At 42.9% G+C, this 23,431-nt stretch overlaps 1 protein-coding gene across 1 annotated transcript in view; it reads left to right on the top strand.

Moving 5' to 3' along the window:
* The window catches only part of LOC109869944 (pro-neuregulin-3, membrane-bound isoform), a 306,024-nt gene that overhangs the window by 219,950 nt on the left and 62,643 nt on the right, over positions 1-23,431 (top strand). The window contains exon 6 of the mRNA XM_031805127.1: positions 9,869-9,995. Within this exon, the coding sequence (XP_031660987.1) occupies positions 9,869-9,995 (127 nt within the window). The remainder of the gene's footprint in view (positions 1-9,868; positions 9,996-23,431) is intronic.

Here is a 23,431-nt window from a genome sequence, read left to right on the forward strand (position 1 = left end):
TTTGCTGCCCTTCTTGACACCAGGCCATCCTCCAAAAGTCTTCGCCTCACTGTGCGTGCAGATGCACTCACACCTGCCTGCTGCCATTCCTGAGCAAGCTCTGTACTGGTGGTGCCCCGACCCCACAGCTGAATCAACTTTAGGAGATGGTCCTGGTGCTTGCTGGACTTTCTTGGGCACCCTGAAGCCTTCTTCACAACAATTGAACCGCTCTCCTTGAAGTTCTTGATGATCCGATAAATTGTTGATTTAGGTGCAATCTTACTGGCAGCAATATCCTTAAGCCTGTGAAGCTCTTTTTGTGCAAAGCAATGATGACGGCACATGTTTCCTTGCAGGTAACCATGGTTGACAGATGAAGAACAATGATTCCATGCTCCACCCTCCTTTTGAAGCTTCCAGTCTGTTATTCTTACTCAATCAGCATGACAGAATGATCTCCAGCCTTGTCCTCGTCAACACTCACAACTGTGTTAACGAGAGAATCACTGACATGATGTCAGCTGGTCGTTTTGTGGCAGGGCTTAAATGCAGTGGAACTGTTTTTGGGTGATTCAGTTCATATGCATGGCAAAGAGTGACTTTGCAATTCATTGCAATTCATCTGATCACTCTTCATAACATTCTGGAGTATATGCAAATTGCCATCATACAAACTGAGGCAGCAGACTTTGTGAAAATTAATATTTGTGTAATTCTCAACTTTTGGCCACGATTACAGAAACATAAATCCGTTTTCCATAAAATATATGTTTGAATTTTCAAACTAGTTTAATTGGGAAGGCAGGTTAAGCGTTTTTATCAAACGCAATCACTCTTGCATTTGAAAACACAGAATCCTACCCATTGCTCGCCCTGGGCTTTGAATGAGGCACCTGGCTCACGCCCGAGGGCCTGCCCAGTTCCAAATCCAATCCCTTTTTCAATGTAATATTTCAAAGTTAAAATTGCATGTATTTATTGTTGTAGTAGGGACAGTAACATTTAAAATGTTTAATGAGACTTTGTTCGTATTTAAAAGTGTGTATGAAGGTGTCTAGAATACAGTGCCTTGCGAAAGTATTCATCCCCCCCTTTTTTTCAAATTTAATTTAATATTTTTTTCAAATGTAATTTAAATAGATTTTTATTTGGAAAAAAAATCTTACAAAAAACTCACTCCTATGGGGCCCCTAAATAAAATCTGGTGCAACCAATTACCTTCAGAAGTCATATAATTAGTTAGATTGCACATAGGTGGACTTTATTTAAGTGTCACGTGATCTGTCACATGATCTCGGTATATGTACACCTGTTCTGAAAGGCCCCAGAGTTTCCAACACCACTAAGCAAGGGGTACCACCAAGCAAGCGGCACCATGAAGACCAAAAATATGCTAAACTCTGAACATCCCAATGAGCACCATTAAATCCATTATTAAAAAATAGAAAGAATATGGCACCAGAACAAACTTGCCAAGAGAGGACCGCCCACCAAAACTCATGGACCAGGCAAGGAGGGCATTAACCTGTTGAGTGTAGGGGGCAGTATTTTGATTGGATGAAAAAAATACCCAAATGAAACTGCCTATTTCTCAGGTCCAGAATCTAAAATATGCATATAATGGTCAGATTAGGATAGAAACCACTCTAAAGTTTCCAAAACTGTCAAAATATTGTCTGTGAGTATAACAGAACTGATATTGCAGGTGAAAACCAGAGCAAAATACAACCCGGAAGTGCTGTTTTTCCAGAAAGCTCTCTGTTCCATTGCCTGCCTGCGCTCCATTTAAAGGGATATCTACCTGATTCCTTTTCTTATGGCTTCCACATGTTGTGAACAGCCTTTAGACATAGTTTCAGGCTTTTATTTTGAAAAATGAGCGAGAAAGATCACATCGCGTCATTGGATGGCTGGGTGCCAGCAGTGTTTTGAATGCGCAACAGCTTGGAGCAGACATTTTCTCTCTCTCCTATTGAAGAAGCTACAGTCCGGTTGAAATATTATCAATTCTATATTGTAAAAACAACCTGAGGATTGATTATAAAATCAAATCAAATCACATTTATTTATATAGCCCTTCGTACATCAGCTGATATCTCAAAGTGCTGTACAGAAACCCAGCCTAAAACCCCAAACAGCAAGCAATGCAGGTGTAGAAGCACGGTGGCTAGGAAAAACTCCCTAGAAAGGCCAAAACCTAGGAAGAAACCTAGAGAGGAACCAGGCTATGTGGGGTGGCCAGTCCTCTTCTGGCTGTGCCGGGTGGAGATTATAACAGAACATGGCCAAGATGTTCAAATGTTCATAAATGACCAGCATGGTCGAATAATAAGAAGGCAGAACAGTTTAAACTGGAGCAGCAGCACAGTCAGGTGGAAGTTGAAACTGGAGCAGCAGCATGGCCAGGTGGACTGGGGACAGCAAGGAGTCATCATGTCAGGTAGTCCTGGGGCATGGTCCTAGGGCTCAGGTCAGTTGAAACTGGAACAGCAGCATGGCCAGGTGGACTGGGGACAGCAAGGAGTCATCATGTCAGGTAGTCCTGGGGCATGGTCCTAGGGCTCAGGTCCTCCGAGAGAGAGAAAGAAAGAGAGAAGGAGAGAATTAGAGAACGCACACTTAGATTCACACAGGACACCGAATAGGACAGGAGAAGTACTCCAGATATAACAAACTGACCCCAGCCTCCCGACACACAAACTACTGCAGCATAACTCTGTCAATCACCATATTCTTATCGGCAGACTCAGTAGCCTCGGTTTTTCGGATGACTGCCTTGCCTGGTTCACCAATTACTTTGCAGACAGAGTTCAGTGTGTCAAATCGGAGGGCATGCTGTCCGGTCCTCTGGCAGTCTCTATGGGGGTGCCACAGGGTTCAATTCTCGGGCCGACTCTTTTCTCTGTGTATATCAATGATGTTGCTCTTGCTGCGGGCGATTCCCTGATCCACCTCTACGCAGACGACACCATTCTATATACTTTCGGCCCGTCTTTGGACACTGTGCTATCTAACCTCCAAACAAGCTTCAATGCCATACAACACTCCTTCCGTGGCCTCCAACTGCTCTTAAACGCTAGTAAAACCAAATGCATGCTTTTCAACCGGTCGCTGCCTGCACCTGCATGCCCGACTAGCATCACCACCCTGGATGGTTCCGACCTAGAATATGTGGACGTCTATAAGTACCTAGGTGTCTGGCTAGACTGCAAACTCTCCTTCCAGACTCATATCAAACATCTCCAATCGAAAATCAAATCAAGAGTCGGCTTTCTATTCCGCAACAAAGCCTCCTTCACTCAAGCCGCCAAGCTTACCCTAGTAAAACTGACTATCCTACCGATCCTCGACTTCGGCGATGTCATCTACAAAATGGCTTCCAACACTCTACTCAGCAAACTGGATGCAGTCTATCACAGTGCCATCCGTTTTGTCACTAAAGCACCTTATACTACCCACCACTGCGACTTGTATGCTCTAGTCGGCTGGCCCTCGCTACATATTCGTCGCCAGACCCACTGGCTCCAGGTCATCTACAAGTCTATGCTAGGTAAAGCTCCGCCTTATCTCAGCTCACTGGTCACGATGGCAACACCCATCCGTAGCACGCGCTCCAGCAGGTGTATCTCACTGATCATCCCTAAAGCCAACACCTCATTTGGCCGCCTTTCGTTCCAGTACTCTGCTGCCTGTGACTGGAACGAATTGCAAAAATCGCTGAAGTTGGAGACTTTCATCTCCCTCACCAACTTCAAACATCAGCTATCTGAGCAGCTAACCGATCGCTGCAGCTGTACATAGTCTATTGGTAAATAGCCCACCCTTTTCACCTACCTCATCCCCGTACTGTTTTTATTTATTTACTTTTCTGCTCTTCTGCACACCAATATCTCTACCTGTACATGACCATCTGATCTTTTATCACTCCAGTGTTAATCTGCAAAATTGTAATTATTTGCCTACCTCCTCATGCCTTTTGCACACATTGTATATAGACCCCCCCTTCGTTTTCTACTGTGTTATTGACTTGTTAATTGTTTACTCCATGTGTAACTCTTTGTTGTATGCTCACACTGCTATGCTTTATCTTGGCCAGGTCGCAGTTGCAAATGAGAACTTGTTCTCAACTAGCCTACCTGGTTAAATAAAGGTGAAATAAAAAAAATAAAAAAAATAAATAAATACTGGAGGCAGAGACAGGAGGGGTCAGGAGACACTGTGGCCCCATCCGAGGAAATAAAATAAAATAAAACGTTTGACATGTTTCTACGAACTTTACGGATACTATTTGGAATTTTCGTCTGCCCGGTCGTAGCCGCTCGAGCCTGTGGATTTCAGAACATAATGTGCCAACCAAATGGAGGTATTTTGGATATAAAAATAATCTTTATGGAACAAAAGGAACATTTATTGTGTAACTGGGAGTCTTGTGAGTGCAAACATCCGAAGATCATCAAAGGTAAGCGATTCATTTTATTGCTTTTCTGACTTTCGTGACCAATCTACTTGGCTGCTAGCTGTTTGTTATGTTGTGTCTGCTGAGAGAGATGTCCTTACATAAATGCTTGGTATGCTTTCGCCAAAAAGCTGTTTTGAAATCTGACACTCCAGGTGGATTAACAACAAGCTAAACTGTGTTTTGCTATATTGCACTTGTTATTTCATGAAAATGTTATATTTTTAGTAATTTAATTTGAATTTGGCGCTCTGCAATTCAGCGGATGTTGACAAAAATGATCCCGCTAACGGGATGAGTGCATCAAGAAGTTAATCAGAGAAGCAACAAAAAGACCAAAGATAACCCTTAAGGAGCTACAAAGCTCCACCACAGAGATTGGAGTATCTGTCCATAAGACCACTTTAAGCCGTACACTCCACGGAGGTTCACCTTCCAGCAGGACAATGACCCTAAGCATACTGAGTGGTTTAAGGGGACACTTTTAAATGTATTGGAATGGCCTAGTCAAAACCCCGACCTCAATCCAATTGAGAATCTGTGGTATGACTTAAAGATTGCTCTACACCAGCAGAACCCATCCAACTTGAAGGAGCTGAAGCAGTTTTGCCTTGAAGAATGGTCAAAAATACCAGTGGCTAGATGTGCCAAGCTTATAGAGACATACCCCAAGAGACTGGCAGCTGTAATTGCTGCAAAAGGTGGCTCTACAAAGTCTTGACTTTGGGGGGCTGAATAGTTATGCACACTCAAGTTCTCAGTTTTGTGGTCTAATTTGTTGTTTGTTTCACAATAAAAAAATATTTTGCATCTTCAAAGTGGTAGGCATGTTGTGTAAATCAAATAATTCAAACCCCCGGAATATCCTTTTTTATTCCAGATTGTAAGGCAACAAAATAAGAAAAATGCCAATTGGGGTGAATTCTTTCGCAAGCCACTGTAGCTATGTGGTTGTGGTTAGAAGTTGTGTGGTTGTTTTCAGTAGTTGTGTGGTTGTGGTCAGTCGTTGTGTGGTTATGGTCAGAAGTTTGGTGGCTGTGGTCACTATTTATAGTTATGTCGTTGTTGTCAGTAGTTTTGTGGTTTTGTTCATCTACATGTGGTCAGAAGTTGGGTGGTTGTGATCAGCAGTTGCATGGTCAGAAGTTTTGTGGTCAGAATATGTCTTTGTGTTCAGTAGTTATGTGGTTGTGGTCAATAAATGTTGCCAGCAATTCCAGGTTGAAATGCAACAAAATAGGAAAAATGCCAAGAGGGGTGAATACCTTCACAACCCACTGTTTAAAAATGTAGCCATTAATAAATGCATTCTATATCTTCCATAACCTTCTAAACAATGGTGTAGGAGTATAAAGATGGTGACACAGTGCCTTAGAAATAGTGCACCCTCTTATTAATTTAGTGTTTATATACATCATCTGTAGTTGCCAACAATCAAATGTCTCTTGCCTCCTTCCATTAAAAAATGACTGATTTCGGGTTGTTTTGTTGCTCTAAGTTACAATCTGAATCTGCCATTATACTATACTGAACAAAAATGCAACATGCAACAATTTCAAATATTTTACTGAGTTACAGTTCATAGAAGGAAATTAGGCCATAATTTATGGATTTCACATGACTAGCAGGGGTGCAGCCATGGGTGGGACTGGGAGGGCATAGGCCCACCCACTGGGGAGCCAGGCCCAACCAATCAGAATAATTTCCTCCCCCAAAAATGCCATTATTCAGACAGAAATACTTCCCAGCATGCCCCCCCTCTCCTCTGACGATCCCGCATGTGAAGAAGCCGGATGTGGAGGTCCTGGGCTGTAGTGGTTATACGTGGTTCTGAGGTTGGTGCACCTGTGTAATGATCATGCTGTTTAATAATCAGCTTCTTGAAATGCCACATCTGTCAGGTGGATTAATTATCTTGTCAAAGGAGATATGCTCACTGACAGGGATGTTAACTAATTTGTGAACAAAAGTTGAGAGAAATCAGCTTTTGATGCGTATGGAAAACTTCTGGGATTTTTTATTTCAGGGACCAACACTTTACAAGTTGAGTTTATATTTTTGTTCAGTTTAGTTCGGTAATATAATGACGGTGACAAATAAACGCAGTTCTCGTATGAATACACTCATACTGTAATTGCACAATATGTATTGTACGTCCATGCACAACACAGCCGTCCTTGCTGCAGCACACTTTCGAAAGTCTTTATACGATCTTGTCCTCTATGAAGATGAAAAATGTTGAGGTTGGTCCATGCAATCCAATGGTGTGGGAACAACCCACACAGTGTTATCACAATAGAGATACAATATTATAAAAATTGTGCTCTATTTAATTCAGTAGTTCTCACTTTGTAAGAAACAGCTCCTTTAGGCCTGGAAATATGATATTCTCCTTTTCTTGCCTTTGCACAATCAAAAGCTTTGCCATTTTCCCTTGGTGTCTTGCTTTTGACAAACACTTCACTTAACACCAGAACCACTAAAGCAGTCATTTTGTCGATTTAACAAGACTATATAACATACTGTTGGTGTTTTAATCTTACATTTTCCAACAGATCTGGAGTTATAACTAGTTTTAGCAGGGCAAGTCATTTTTTGGAATCGTTTTCCCCTGTTGCCCTCCTTTTCCGAATAGGGTCGGGTCCAATACTTCTTCTGACAGTTCAGAGTTCAGTGTCCAGCTAATAATCACCCTGATAATTGCCTTGAAACTTAACTATACCGAAACTATTTTCACACATATAACAACAGATGAAATAAATTAAGTAAGGTATGATGGTGAGTTGATGAGTGAGGGGAAGCGAATGATGCATAATTATGTAATCACCAATTGTGAATTAAGAACAGGGAGAGCCATTATATAGTTATTGATCCATTATAATTATAATCTTAAAATGGTATGTATCCTTTACAGCAGCAGTCCACCGAATCAAAGATGTCTTATCAGTCTACTGTTTCAGTCTACAAAGGTGCTGAAGAATGACAAGACAGAATTATGCACTACATCCAAACGAAGGTACACTATATATACAAAAGCATTTGGACACCCCTTCAAATGAGGGGATTCAGCTATTTCAGCCACATCCGTTGCTGACAGGTGTATGAAATCGAGCACACAGCCATACAATCGCCATAGACGAACATTGGCAGTAGAATGGCCCATACTGAGGAGCTCAGTGACTTTCAACTTGGCACCGTAATAGGATGCCACCTTTCCATGAAGTCAGTTTGTCAAATACCTCCCCTGCTAGAGCTTCTCCGCTCAACTGTAAGTGCTGTTATTGTGAAGTGGAAACATCTAGGAGCAACAATGGCTCAGCCGCGAAGTGGTAAGCAAGCTCACAAAATTGGACCACCGAGTGCTGAAAGATCGTCTGTCCTTGGTTGCAACTCTCAATACCGAGTTCCGAACTTCCTCTGGAAGCAACATCAGTACAAGAACTGTTCATCGGGAGCTTCATGAAATGGGTTTCCATGGCGGAGCAGCCGCACACAGGCCTAAGATCACCACGCGCAATGCCAAGTGTCAGCTAGAGTGGTGTAAAGCTTGCTACTATTGGACTCTGGAGTGGAAACGTGTTCTCTGGAGTAATGAATCACGCTTCAACATCTGGCAGTCTGATGGGCGAATCTGGGATTGGCGGATGCCAGGAGAACGCTACCTGCCCCAATGCATATTGCCAACTGTACAGTTTGGTGGAGGAGGAATAATGGTCTGGGGCTGTTATTCATGGTTCAGGCTAGGTCCCTGAAGGGAAATCTTAATGCTACAGCATGCAATGACATTCTAGAACATTCTGTGCTTCCAACTTTGAAGCAACGGTTTGGGGAAAGCTCTTTCCTGTTTCAGCATGACAATATCCCCATGCACAAAGCGATGTCCATGCAGAAATGGTTTGTTGAGATCGGTGTGGAAGAACTTGACTGGCCTGCACAGAGGCCTGACCTCAACCACATCGAACACCTTGGGATGAATTGGAACGCCGACTGTGAGCCAGGCCTAATCACCCAACATCAGTGCTGGACCTTACTAACACTCTTGTGGCTGAATGGAAGTATTTCCCCGCAGCAATGTTCGAACACCTAGTTGAAAGACTTCCCAGAAGCGTGGAGGCTGGTATAGCAGCAAAGTGGGAACCAACTCCATGTTAATGCCCATGATTTTGGAATGAGATGTTTGACGAGCAAGTGTATACATATTTTTGACCATATAGTGTATGTCAAAGTGTGTCAAGCAAGTGAAAGGTACGAAATTGTGTCAACTTTAGGACAAAGGGATAACAGCTAAGTGTAATCCAACTGATGCCATTGTATGAAGATGCATAAAAAGATTGGGGAATTTTTTATTCTATTTTCTCAAAATAAAAATAAGCTGTTCCCATGTTCCAATGCATATCCTTTAATTTTCATAGTTTTAACAAAGGCACTCCGCGAATACAATTTATTGAACCTGAATGTAGGGGGTGGTTTTTTGGTTAGATTTTTTTTCATTTAGCTTCCAGTAACAAACTAATGAAGATGCTATTTTGTTATTTGAAGTATAATAAAAATTGTATTCTAATGTTACCCAAGGCCTTCATAAGTACAACCACATGATTATTTTGAGATAGCATATATTAAATGTATGAATTGCACTATTAGAGAGTTTCAATCAGAATGACTGCTCCATCGAAGCCCAGCGGTTCTAGTGTTAATATACTGAAAGACTTGTGATAAGATTGGCTCCATATAAGGTGTCTTATAATCTATAGTATCATCATATTGGTGTAGAGTGAAGTTCCCCTTAGACCACAGATGTCAAATTCCTTCCACAGAGGGCCAAGTGTCTGCGGGTTTTCATTCCTCCCTTGTCCTTGATTGAGGAATGAAGGTCACCAATTAGTATGGAACTTTCCACACCTGGTGGTCTCGGGCTTAATTTAAAGGTGAAAATAGACCTTAGGTCCTCTACGGAATGAGATTGACACCCCTTGCCTAGATGCTGATCTTGGGGCAGTTTTGCATTTTCCCCAATAATGGTTAGGAATGGGGAGGGGAAGCCGATCCTAGATCTGTACCTAGGGGAAACCTCACCACAGAGCAAGTTATTATCAGCCAATTTAAATTCATTGAAATATTGCCATATTGGAAGACAAAATATTATGTCTTATAATAAATGCATGCTCATAACAAGTTGAATGCATTATACCTTTTGTTATATACCCAATGTTATAATATTTTCTTCTGAGCATATAGAGCTGACAAACTCCATCATAAGTGGATGAGGGTGATGCCTACTCCACGAGCAGTACAATACAGTGGATCAATGTACAAGATCCAGGTACACAAAGCTCTAACCCAGAGCGTACTTTACAGTATGATCTGAGGATCATGAAATCTGAAGGTGGGGCTTTGTATTAAACTCAGTATGGCTTCTCTTGCCCTCCGCAGGAGACACAGGGAAAAGCTCCGGGCACACTTCTTGGAGAGCCGGAATCTGAGGGTGTGCAGTATCAATGCCTCTGGGTTCATGTCTAAATCCAGCCCAAGGCCTCAGTGTGGCTGGCAGCTTCAAAAGGTGAGATTAGGAACCAGCATTTTATTCAATTATTAATGGGACTTGAGATAATTGAATATCTCTTGAGATAATTGAAAATGTTGTATTATTATTTGGAACACTACTCCTCTTACACCGTTAAAGCTAGAAATGTCATTCATAACATGCATTCATAACATGCAGACCAGTCAGGACCAGGGTACTTGTATAAAACATTTATACTATTCAAACTATTCAATTTTTTGTCTGTCTTTAAAAACCTCATCCACTAATGGGATTGAAAGTGGACAAATAAAATAATTCTGAAGGTCCCATTGTGACATCATGACTTCCAACATTCTGTTCACTGTAAAAGGTCTGACATTACTGGGGGAAAAAATGACTTTTTGGTGTGCTTTTTCATTATTAGACATAAAAGACTGTAAAAATACCAGGAAATCAGCTCCAAGTGATTTTAATTTATTAAATCTGTTCTCAAGTATTCCCACGCATACTAGAGAGACAAATTAATCGAATTGATGATCCCTGACAGAGGTTATGACATCTTGAATTAGTTCTCTACTTTTCAAATCTAAAATCAGAACAGAAATACCTCCAACCAATCAAACGACGTAGCTGTTTTAGTAACCTCATCAATAAAATATTCTGTCATCTTTTACAAACAACTGACATTTTTAACACTTGCCCAACAAGTTTGAAAAAACTATGAAATCTTAGTCTACTTCACTGCTCAAACCGTTTCTTCCCAGTCAGTTTTTTTCACTGTACCGTTTACACCTTCTGTGCATGTGACAAATAAACATACAGTGGGGAGAACAAGTATTTGATATTTTCTGGATTTTTGTTTTAGATACCGTCTCTCACATATTTTCTGGATTTTTGTTTTAGATTCCGTCTCTCACAGTTGAAGTTTACCTTAATAAAAAATTACAGACCTCTACATGCTTTGTAAGTAGGGAAACCCTGCAAAATCGGCAGTGTATCAAATACTTGTTCTCCCCACTGTACATGTTATTTGATACAATGTGTGTTTACTGGAGTGGATAATGTGAAGAATTAGGATAAAGGCCAAGGACCAGAGTGTTCATTTTTTACTACTACTTACTTTGCTACTACTTTCACCACTTTTAGTCTTGAAATATTTGCTTGTTAACTACACTGTGAATCCTTGAATAGATGGGTGGGGCAAAGGCTTAGGAGGGTGTGCCCGATGCTAAATGTATAAGGATCGACACTGGAGAGAGGAAGCAGGTACAGGGAGGGAACATTTAATTAAACACGGGCATGAAACAGAACAGGAACAGCATCTGGACATGGGAAAAATAACGACATCAATGCTGACACAGGAAACACGGGCATGAAACAGAACAGGAACAGCATCTGGACATGGGAAAAATAACGACATCAATGCTGACACAGGAAACACGGGCATGAAACAGAACAGGAACAGCATCTGGACATGGGAAAAATAACGACATCAATGCTGACACAGGAAACACGGGCATGAAACAGAACAGGAACAGCATCTGGACATGGGAAAAATAACGACATCAATGCTGACACAGGAAACACGGGCATGAAACAGAACAGGAACAGCATCTGGACATGGGAAAAATAACGACATCAATGCTGACACAGGAAACACGGGCATGAAACAGAACAGGAACAGCATCTGGACATGGGAAAAATAACGACATCAATGCTGACACAGGAAACACGGGCATGAAACAGAACAGGAACAGCATCTGGACATGGGAAAAATAACGACATCAATGCTGACACAGGAAACACGGGCATGAAACAGAACAGGAACAGCATCTGGACATGGGAAAAATAACGACATCAATGCTGACACAGGAAACACGGGCATGAAACAGAACAGGAACAGCATCTGGACATGGGAAAAATAACGACATCAATGCTGACACAGGAAACACGGGCATGAAACAGAACAGGAACAGCATCTGGACATGGGAAAAATAACGACATCAATGCTGACACAGGAAACACGGGCATGAAACAGAACAGGAACAGCATCTGGACATGGGAAAAATAACGACATCAATGCTGACACAGGAAACACGGGCATGAAACAGAACAGGAACAGCATCTGGACATGGGAAAAATAACGACATCAATGCTGACACAGGAAACACGGGCATGAAACAGAACAGGAACAGCATCTGGACATGGGAAAAATAACGACATCAATGCTGACACAGGAAACACGGGCATGAAACAGAACAGGAACAGCATCTGGACATGGGAAAAATAACGACATCAATGCTGACACAGGAAACACGGGCATGAAACAGAACAGGAACAGCATCTGGACATGGGAAAAATAACGACATCAATGCTGACACAGGAAACACGGGCATGAAACAGAACAGGAACAGCATCTGGACATGGGAAAAATAACGACATCAATGCTGACACAGGAAACACGGGCATGAAACAGAACAGGAACAGCATCTGGACATGGGAAAAATAACGACATCAATGCTGACACAGGAAACACGGGCATGAAACAGAACAGGAACAGCATCTGGACATGGGAAAAATAACGACATCAATGCTGACACAGGAAACACGGGCATGAAACAGAACAGGAACAGCATCTGGACATGGGAAAAATAACGACATCAATGCTGACACAGGAAACACGGGCATGAAACAGAACAGGAACAGCATCTGGACATGGGAAAAATAACGACATCAATGCTGACACAGGAAACACGGGCATGAAACAGAACAGGAACAGCATCTGGACATGGGAAAAATAACGACATCAATGCTGACACAGGAAACATGGGCATGAAACAGAACAGGAACAGCATCTGGACATGGGAAAAATAACGACATCAATGCTGACACAGGAAACACGGGCATGAAACAGAACAGGAACAGCATCTGGACATGGGAAAAATAACGACATCAATGCTGACACAGGAAACACGGGCATGAAACAGAACAGGAACAGCATCTGGACATGGGAAAAATAACGACATCAATGCTGACACAGGAAACACGGGCATGAAACTGAACAGGAACAGCATCTGGACATGGGAAAAATAACGACATCAATGCTGACACAGGAAACACGGGCATGAAACAGAACAGGAACAGCATCTGGACATGGGAAAAATAACGACATCAATGCTGACACAGGAAACACGGGCATGAAACAGAACAGGAACAGCATCTGGACATGGGAAAAATAACGACATCAATGCTGACACAGGAAACACGGGCATGAAACAGAACAGGAACAGCATCTGGACATGGGAAAAATAACGACATCAATGCTGACACAGGAAACACGGGCATGAAACAGAACAGGAACAGCATCTGGACATGGGAAAAATAACGACATCAATGCTGACACAGGAAACACGGGCATGAAACAGAACAGGAACAGCATCTGGACATGGGAAAAATAACGACATCAATGCTGACACAGGAAACACGGGCATGAAACAGAACAGGAACAGCATCTGGACAGGGGAAAAATAACGACATCAATGCTGACACAGGAAACACGGGCATGAAACAGAACAGGAACAGCATCTGGACAGGGGAAAAATAACGACATCAATGCTGACACAGGAAACACGGGCATGAAACAGAACAGGAACAGCATCTGGACATGGGAAAAATAACGACATCAATGCTGACACAGGAAACACGGGCATGAAACAGAACAGGAACAGCATCTGGACATGGGAAAAATAACGACATCAATGCTGACACAGGAAACACGGGCATGAAACAGAACAGGAACAGCATCTGGACAGGGGAAAAATAACGACATCAATGCTGACACAGGAAACACGGGCATGAAACAGAACAGGAACAGCATCTGGACAGGGGAAAAATAACGACATCAATGCTGACACAGGAAACACGGGCATGAAACAGAACAGGAACAGCATCTGGACATGGGAAAAATAACGACATCAATGCTGACACAGGAAACACGGGCATGAAACAGAACAGGAACAGCATCTGGACAGGGGAAAAATAACGACATCAATGCTGACACAGGAAACACGGGCATGAAACAGAACAGGAACAGCATCTGGACATGGGAAAAATAACGACATCAATGCTGACACAGGAAACACGGGCATGAAACTGAACAGGAACAGCATCTGGACATGGGAAAAATAACGACATCAATGCTGACACAGGAAACACGGGCATGAAACAGAACAGGAACAGCATCTGGACATGGGAAAAATAACGACATCAATGCTGACACAGGAAACACGGGCATGAAACAGAACAGGAACAGCATCTGGACATGGGAAAAATAACGACATCAATGCTGACACAGGAAACACGGGCATGAAACAGAACAGGAACAGCATCTGGACATGGGAAAAATAACGACATCAATGCTGACACAGGAAACACGGGCATGAAACAGAACAGGAACAGCATCTGGACATGGGAAAAATAACGACATCAATGCTGACACAGGAAACACGGGCATGAAACAGAACAGGAACAGCATCTGGACATGGGAAAAATAACGACATCAATGCTGACACAGGAAACACGGGCATGAAACAGAACAGGAACAGCATCTGGACAGGGGAAAAATAACGACATCAATGCTGACACAGGAAACACGGGCATGAAACAGAACAGGAACAGCATCTGGACAGGGGAAAAATAACGACATCAATGCTGACACAGGAAACACGGGCATGAAACAGAACAGGAACAGCATCTGGACATGGGAAAAATAACGACATCAATGCTGACACAGGAAACACGGGCATGAAACAGAACAGGAACAGCATCTGGACATGGGAAAAATAACGACATCAATGCTGACACAGGAAACACGGGCATGAAACAGAACAGGAACAGCATCTGGACAGGGGAAAAATAACGACATCAATGCTGACACAGGAAACACGGGCATGAAACAGAACAGGAACAGCATCTGGACAGGGGAAAAATAACGACATCAATGCTGACACAGGAAACACGGGCATGAAACAGAACAGGAACAGCATCTGGACATGGGAAAAATAACGACATCAATGCTGACACAGGAAACACGGGCATGAAACAGAACAGGAACAGCATCTGGACAGGGGAAAAATAACGACATCAATGCTGACACAGGAAACACGGGCATGAAACAGAACACGAACAGCATCTGGACATGGGAAAAATAACGACATCAATGCTGACACAGGAAACAATGTGAGGAGCTGTTAGATTAATTAAGGTTCATTAACCCATCAATCACTCTGTCCGTTTCTAAGAATTTGTAAGATCCTTATTTGCATAAAATGGACAGAGACCAGTCAACTGAAATTAGCCAATAGCATTTATTCCCGAGAGCTCTGGTCATAATACAATGTACATTGGTTTATATACCACACATTTCATCATAGCGTCTTGAAGGCTCCTCCTTCTCTCCGACAAGGAAAAAGCTACTTCTAAAGTCCATTCCAACCCACTAGCGCACATACACGACACACTTTATCTGGATTAACTCCTGACGTCTCACCACAGTTTATTACCACTTAGCAGATAGTTCCAGTCCCCCCCAGATACGGAAAACCTGGAGAGGCTCTCGCTGTCTTATATTATCGCCACAGAGTTATAGCTGAGTCAGTTCAAATATAGGTTAAGAACCTTCTTTGTTTTCGTTAGGCACACACATGTATTCCTCTCTTCCCCCTCCCCACCCCCCATTTTTTATTAATCCTTGTTCATGCTACAAGACCTCTAATCCCTAATGGTTAAGGTTCTGAGTATAATTATTTAATCATTTATCTTAAACCTTGATAAAATATCTTAACAGGAGCAGACACATATAGAGTGGGTAATCAACAAAGTAATGGAGTCCAGGTGAGTCCAATATTGCGCAGTTGTGCGTAATGATGGAGACAGTTCCGTAATGGTAGGCAGCCTGACTCCCTCTGAGGCGTGGGAGCCCGGCGACCTGGCTGAGGCGTGGGAGACCGGCGAGCCGGCTGAGGTGTGGGACCCCCATGTTCTGCATGAGGCGTGAAAGCCATTCGAACCCGCTAAGGGGTGGGAGCCTGATGGGCCGGCTGAAGCATGATGTGGGGTGGGCATCTGCCGAGCCAACCGGGGCAAGAATACTTCTCGAGCAAGCTAAGGCATGGAAGCCCGACGAGCTAGCTGAGGCACCCCTGGTTCCATTGGCGACGGCACCCGGACCCGACGTCACCAAAACCAAAAACCTCCGGATGCTTCCTTTAGTGGTGTCAGCATTCTTTGAGGCTTGACGCTGGATGTGAGAAGCAAGTACAGGTGAAACACGGACATGAAACAGAACAGGAACAGCATCTGGACAGGGGAAAAATAACAACATCAATGCTGGCACGAGAACAAAGTGAGGAGCATACAGATATAGAGGGGGTAATCAACAAAGTAATGGAGTCCAGGTGAGTCCAATATTGCGCAGCTGCGCATAATGATGGAGACAGGTGTGTGTAATGGTAGGCAGCCTGAGGCCTTCGAGCTCCAGCGAGGGCGAGAGGGAGCAGGCATGACAGAATAAGTGTAGACAAAGATGAACCTTCCAGTAAGTGTACCAAAACTTTCACAGTTGCAAGTTTATCAACTTTCAAAGCAGAATGACTTTCTCATTGTTCCTGAACTGCAGTGTATGATATATAATTTTCCAGCTTGGAGTCTCTACATTTATCTAACGTAAAAAAACAATTTCACATTTTTTTACATAGGACCGAATTCAGCTGGTGGGTCACATATGACCCCACTATGGAAAAGCGAGACTCACAATGGTGTTCTCCATTTTGCTCTATGACCCCCCGGCACTCGTCTGACATCTGTACCGCTGATGTGACAATTTCTGTCCATTTGGGCTACAAACTAATATGACCCCGCTATGGAAAGGGGAGATTCTCTCAATGCTGTTCTCTGTTTTGCTCTACTGAAGTCGGTACCTCCGATGTACTAACGTCTGTCTATTTTGGGCTACAAACTAATATAACCCCCACTATGGAAAGGGGAGACTCTCTCAATGGTGTTCTCTGTTTTGTTCTACGACCTCCACAAGTATCACGGGACTCGTCTGAAGATAAACCGGTACTGGTTTAAAAAAGTCATGGAAGTAGAGATATCATTTTTTTGTATGGGCCTCAATCGTCCCAATCCACCACATCTACCTATGTCGGCCTTCCGCATCTGCGGTGAAAGTGGCAGAGCTAAACACACTGTTTGTCAGACTAGAACACATCCTGAAAATCGTCTTCTCACGAAAATGTTTATAGCGTCCGAACGGTCTGGGCTACAAACTAATATTGCCCCACGTATTTGGACTGGATTGAGATCAGTATGAAGAAGGACCAGGCCCCCAGTGTCCGGTCTGGAGCATGAAGTCACAAGTTCTGCTGGTCAACCACTGTGTAGCAATCTGCTGGTCAACCACTGCGAAAAGCCCTGGTCTGCCCTAGAAAGCCTATGAATTACGGTTGCCAGAAGTGCCCCAAAAAGTAATTATATTTTCTGATCAATTTCGATCCCCACGGTTAATTCTTGAAAAGTTTGCTACAACTAGAGATATTTAATTAAATAGTGATCCATTCTGACTCCTGCATTTGTCGTCACACAGGACCACGTGCTGACACAGATCAATCTGAGGAGACTCCATGTTGACTCTCTCAGGCAGGATGAAAACATTTACATCGATCATGATCCTTTGCTAGTTGCTAGTTACAGTGCCATTCAGGCCTATTCAGCAATATGGCTCGCTTCAAATGAATTAATTAAGGGTTTCCATAGGAATATGTGGATGACGTCAGCTCTGTCGCTATACTGGTTTTAAAACCTGTTTGTGATAGGGGGCAGCATTTTCACTTTTGGATGAATAGCGTGCCCAGAGTTAATATGCCTCCTACTCAGTCCCAGATGCTAATACATGCATATTATTATTAGTATTAGATGGACAACACTCTGAGGTTTAAAACTGTTTGAATGATGTCTGTGAGTATAACAGAACTCATATGGCAGGCGAAAACCCGAGAAAAATCAAACCAGGAAGTGGGAAATCTGAGGTTTGTAGTTTTTCAAAGCGTGGCCGACCGAATACACAGTTTATATGGGGTCAAGTTGCACTTCCTAAGGCTTCCACTAGATGTCAACCGGGTTTAGAAACTTGTTTCAGGCTTCTGCTATAAAGGAGGGGGGAATGGGAGCTGTTTGACATGTTTCTACAACCTGCAACGGAACTTTTCGAGTTTTTGTCTGGATGTAGTGCTCGCGCCTCATGAAGATGGATTACTGGGCTGAACACGCTAACAACAAGTGGCTATCTGGACATAAATTATGGAATTTATGGAACAAATCAGTCATTTATTGTCGATGGGATTCCTGGGAGTACATTCTGATGAAGATCATCAAAGGTAAGTGAATATTTATAATATTATTTCTAACTTCTGTTGACTCCAACATGGCAGATATTTCTTTGGCTAGATTGGGCTTTGAGCGCCGTACTCAGATTATGCTTTTTCCGTCATGTTGTTTTGAAATCTGAAACAGCGGTTGCATTAAGGAGAAGTCTATCTTTAATTCTGTGAGTAACACTTGTATCTTTTATCAACGTGTATTATAAGTATTATAAGTATTCCTGTGATTTGATGTGGCTACAACGTAGCCACATCAAAATCACCGGATGTTTTGGAATCAAAACATTACTGCACGTAACGTGCCAATGTAAATTGAGATTTGGGGATTTTGTTATGCACATTATCGAACAAAACATACATGTATTGTGTAACATGATGTCCTATGAGTGTCATCTGATGAAGATCATCAAAGGTTAGTGATTAATTTGATCTATATTTCTGCGATTTGTGACTCCTCTCTTTGGCAAGGAACACCTGCCCTAAAAATGTTAACCTGTTGAATCTATGGGTCATTTTTTTTATTTATTTATATTTAAATAACGTTCCCAAAGTAAACTGGCTATTTTTCAGGACCAGAAAATAGAATATGCATATAATTGACAGCTTAGGAAAGAAAACACTCTAAAATGTCCAAAACTGTAAAATTGCCTGTGAGTATAACAGAACTGATATTGCAGGCAAAAGAATGAGAAAAATCATAGCGGAATGCAGCGGTTTCTAAATAAGAGTCCCTTCCTATGCTTGCTTCCCTATTGAGCAGTGAATGGGATATCACGAGATTCCTTTTTCTATGGCTTCCTTAATGTGTCTAGTATCACAAGACATAGTTTCAGGCTTTTATTTTGAAAAATGAGCCTGAGCGACAACATTGCGTCAGTGTCCACCTGATGGCTCTTTGTGTATTTCTCGCGTAAAGACATAGGTAGCCATTTTTCCACCCAGTCTTAGTGAAAAAAGCTCTGTCCCGGTTGATATATTATCGAATAGATATTTGAAAAACACCTTGAGGATTGATTATAAACAACGTTTGCCATGTTTCTGTCGAAATTATGGAGCTAATTTGGAATATTTTTCGGTGTTGTCGTGACCACAATTTCCAGTCGTTTTCTCAGCCAAACGTGAAGAACTAACGAAGCTATTTTTGGCTACAAAAATAATTTTCCTGGAAAAAAGGATACATTTGCTATCTAGCTGGGAGTGAAAACATCCGAAGCTCATCAATGGTAAAAGATTGAATTTGATTGCTTTTCTGATTTTCGTGACCAGATTGCCTGCTACTAGCTAGGCAAAATGCTATGCTAGGCTATTGATAAACTTACACAAATCAAATCAAATCAAATGTATTTATATAGCCCTTCGTACATCAGCTGACATCTCAAAGTGCTGTACAGAAAACCCAGCCTAAAACCCCAAACAGCAAGCAATGCAGGTGTAGAAGGACGGTGGCTAGGAAAAACTCCCTACAAAGGCCAAAACCTAGGAAGAAACCTAGAGAGGAACCAGGCTATGTGGGGTGGCCAGTCCTCTTCTGGCTGTGCCGGGTGGAGATTATAACAGAACATGGCCAAGATGTTCAAATGTTCATAAATGACCAGCATGTTCGAATAATAAGAAGGCAGAACAGTTGAAACTGGAGCAGCAGCACGGCCAGGTGGACTGGGGACAGCAAGGAGTCATCATGTCAGGTAGTCCTGGGGCATGGTCCTAGGGCTCAGGTCCTCCGAGAGAGAGAAAAAAAGAGAGAATTAGAGAGAGCATATGTGGGGTGGCCAGTCCTCTTCTGGCTGTGCCGGGTGGAGATTATAACAGAACATGGCCAAGATGTTCAAATGTTCATAAATGACCAGCATGTTAGAATAATAAGAAGGCAGAACAGTTGAAACTGGAGCAGCAGCACGGCCAGGTGGACTGGGGACAGCAAGGAGTCATCATGTCAGGTAGTTCTGGGGCATAGTCCTAGGGCTCAGGTCCTCCGAGAGAGAGAAAGAAAGAGAGAAGGAGAGAATTAGAGAACGCACACTTAGATTCACACAGGACACCGAATAGGACAGGAGAAGTACTCCAGATATAACAAACTGACCCTAGCCCCCCGACACATAAACTACTGCAGCATAAATACTGGAGGCTGAGACAGGAGGGGTCAGGAGACACTGTGGACCCATCTGAGGACACCCCCGGACAGTGCCAAACAGGAAGGATATAACCCCACCCACTTTGCCAAAGCACAGCCCCCACACCACTAGAGGGATATCTTCAACCACCAACTTTGTGGTATCTTACAGCTTTGGCGGTAAAGCATATTTTCAAAATCTGAGATGACAGGGTGATTATCAAAAGCCTAAGTGTTTGAATATATTTCACTTGTGATTTCATGAATATTAATATTTTCTAGTAAGATGTTTTGTCCGTTGCGTTATGCTACTTAGTGTCAGTTGATGACAATTCTCCTGGATCCGGGATGGGTAGTTACAAGAAGCACTGACGATACATTTTGTTCTTGTCTCATGATTAACTTGGGCAAATGAATGAATCACGAGATATCACGGTAAGGATAACCGTGTTGCCATCAGATGGGGGGAGACAGTCATATATGTGACCAGGGACGGTGAGGGATCAGAAGTGGTTGAAGGAGGCCAGCAGTGCAGGCGACGACGAACGTGAAGATGTCAGGAACGAAGGTGAGCCACCAAAAGCATTGTGGTACAAAGGCCAGGGTTCGACGGGAATCAGGATGGCAGGCCAGTTGAGAGGAATGAGCCCATTCCAGAACCCAGGAACGGGAAGAGTCCAAGACAAACATCCAGTTAGCTGGGGCCCCCCCGGAATCCGGTTGGGGTTCCGGAGATATTCCAGATTCTTGTGATCTGTCCATAGTATGAATGGGTGTTCCGCCCTCTCTAACCAGTACCTCCACTCTTCCAACGCCATCTTCACCGGATATATTTCCTGTTTACCCACGTCGCAATTCCTTTCCGCAAGGTTGAGACGATGGGAGAGGAAAGCACAGGGATGCAGCTTTTGGTCTTGGGCCAAATTCTGGGACAGGACAGCCCCCTCTCTGACGTCCAAGGCATCAACCTCCACCACAAACTGCCGGGATAGATCCGGGATGGATTAGGATGGCGCGATAGTGAATTGGTGCTTGAGGTCCAAGAATGCCTGGTCTGAAGCTGGAGACCACGTCCTTGGGAGAGGTGAGCCCTGATGGGGGGAACCAGCATTAGAAATTGGCGAACCCCAAGAAGCATTGCAGCTGCACTCTGGAGGTTGGTTGCGGCCAATCCACCACCACTCTCACCTTTTCAGGATTCATCTGTATGTTGCCTGTGTTGGTTCCATTTTTCTTTGCTCTGTTTTATTTACTTAATAAATAAGGAACTCTCAAAATGTGCACTTATAAATCATAACCATTTTCATCAAAATACAGCTGTAGACAGAAGTCAAAGATCAAACCTCACACATACAACTGATGTCTCTCCTGAGTTCTGCAAAATAGGAAAAGTCCAAGTTGCTTTTATCATGCTTGTAGTCAACCCCCTGCGATATCACTGCCTACATCATTACCTTCTACTCATCAGACCAAGCCCACGCATCCACAGCTATACAAACATAGTTTCAGTGGTATCTAAAGGCTCAGCAGTAAATGTCCACTCTCCAAGTTGATTTATAGTGGTGTGTCTGACTAGTCTCTTATCTTTTTCACTCCACTGCAGGGTTCTGTGTTAACCTTTCAGGCACCTTTCTCACAGACCCCCTGTTTTGACTTCAATAATGCACACATCTCTCAGACCATTTCCTTTTAAGAGGCAGTGACTAGAAAAGATTGTGGAACAATATTACAACCTTATAATGAACATATATATTGTTCATCTGTAGTCTAGGACCCTATAAATGTAGTGGGGGAGGGGTCTTACAATCCTTCCCCTTCTATTTAATACAACATAAGCATAATCAATTATTATAATACATCCAACATTTGGTGCAGCCCCCATCATGACCCCAAGTTGACTCCATCACCTGCAGCTATGATGTACCCAAGGAAGGAGATGGTGGAGCGATGGAATTTGCATTCTTCCACTTTGAATAACAGCTGATTCTCCAGGAGATGCTGGAAGACTTGTATGACTTTGAGGACATGTTATTGAGCAGTATGGGAAAACATGAGGATGTCATCAAGATAGACGAATACGAACGGCCCACCAGCGTACTAGTACCTAATTGATGAACCAGGTTCTATAATTGACAGGTAGATAAGAAATGTCCCGTAGCTCCACAATACAGACAGCTCTGGGTGTTAAGTCTGCATAAGCACTCGGCAGGAGACAATCTAGCCCTGCCCAGTTGTATGGGCTCCGGGGGAGATGACTCGATTGCCTTCGGTGACCTCCAAGAGAACTCAGGTGACATCAGATCCACTCGGAAATGTGGGCTTGGGAATATCAGCTGTTGTGTTCACTAGATGTGGTCAGAAGTTGTGTGGTTGTGATCAGTATTTGTGTGGTGGTGGTCAGAAGTTGTGTGGTTGTGGTAAGTAGTAAAGTTCATTAGATGAGTGGTCTATAGTTTTGTCATCAGAAGTTGTGTGGTTGCGGTCAGAAGTTGTGTTCAGTAGATGAGTGGTCAGTAGTTTAGTGGCCAGAAGATGTGTGGTTGTGGTCACTAGTTGTGTTCAGTAGATGAGTGGTCAGTAGTTATGCAGTCAGACGTTGTGTGGTGGTGGTTAATAGATGTGGTAAGCAGATGTGTGCTTGTGGTAAGAAGATGTATGCTTGTGGTCAGAAGTTGTATGGTTCTGTTCAGAAGTTGTGGTCAGTAGTTACAGTGGCTTGCAAAAGTATTCACCCCATTGCCATTTTTCCTATTTTGTTGCCCTACATCCTGAAAATAAAATAGATTTTTGGGGAGGTTGTATCATTTTATTTACACAATGTGCCTACCACTTTGAAGATAAAAAATATTTTTCACGTGAAACAAACAAGAACTAAGACAACAAACTGAAATCTTGAGCATGCGTAACTTCACCCCCATGAGTCA

This window comes from Oncorhynchus kisutch, linkage group LG25 (genome assembly GCF_002021735.2).
Source record: "Oncorhynchus kisutch isolate 150728-3 linkage group LG25, Okis_V2, whole genome shotgun sequence".
In the NCBI taxonomy this organism is placed as follows: Eukaryota; Metazoa; Chordata; class Actinopteri; order Salmoniformes; family Salmonidae; genus Oncorhynchus; species Oncorhynchus kisutch.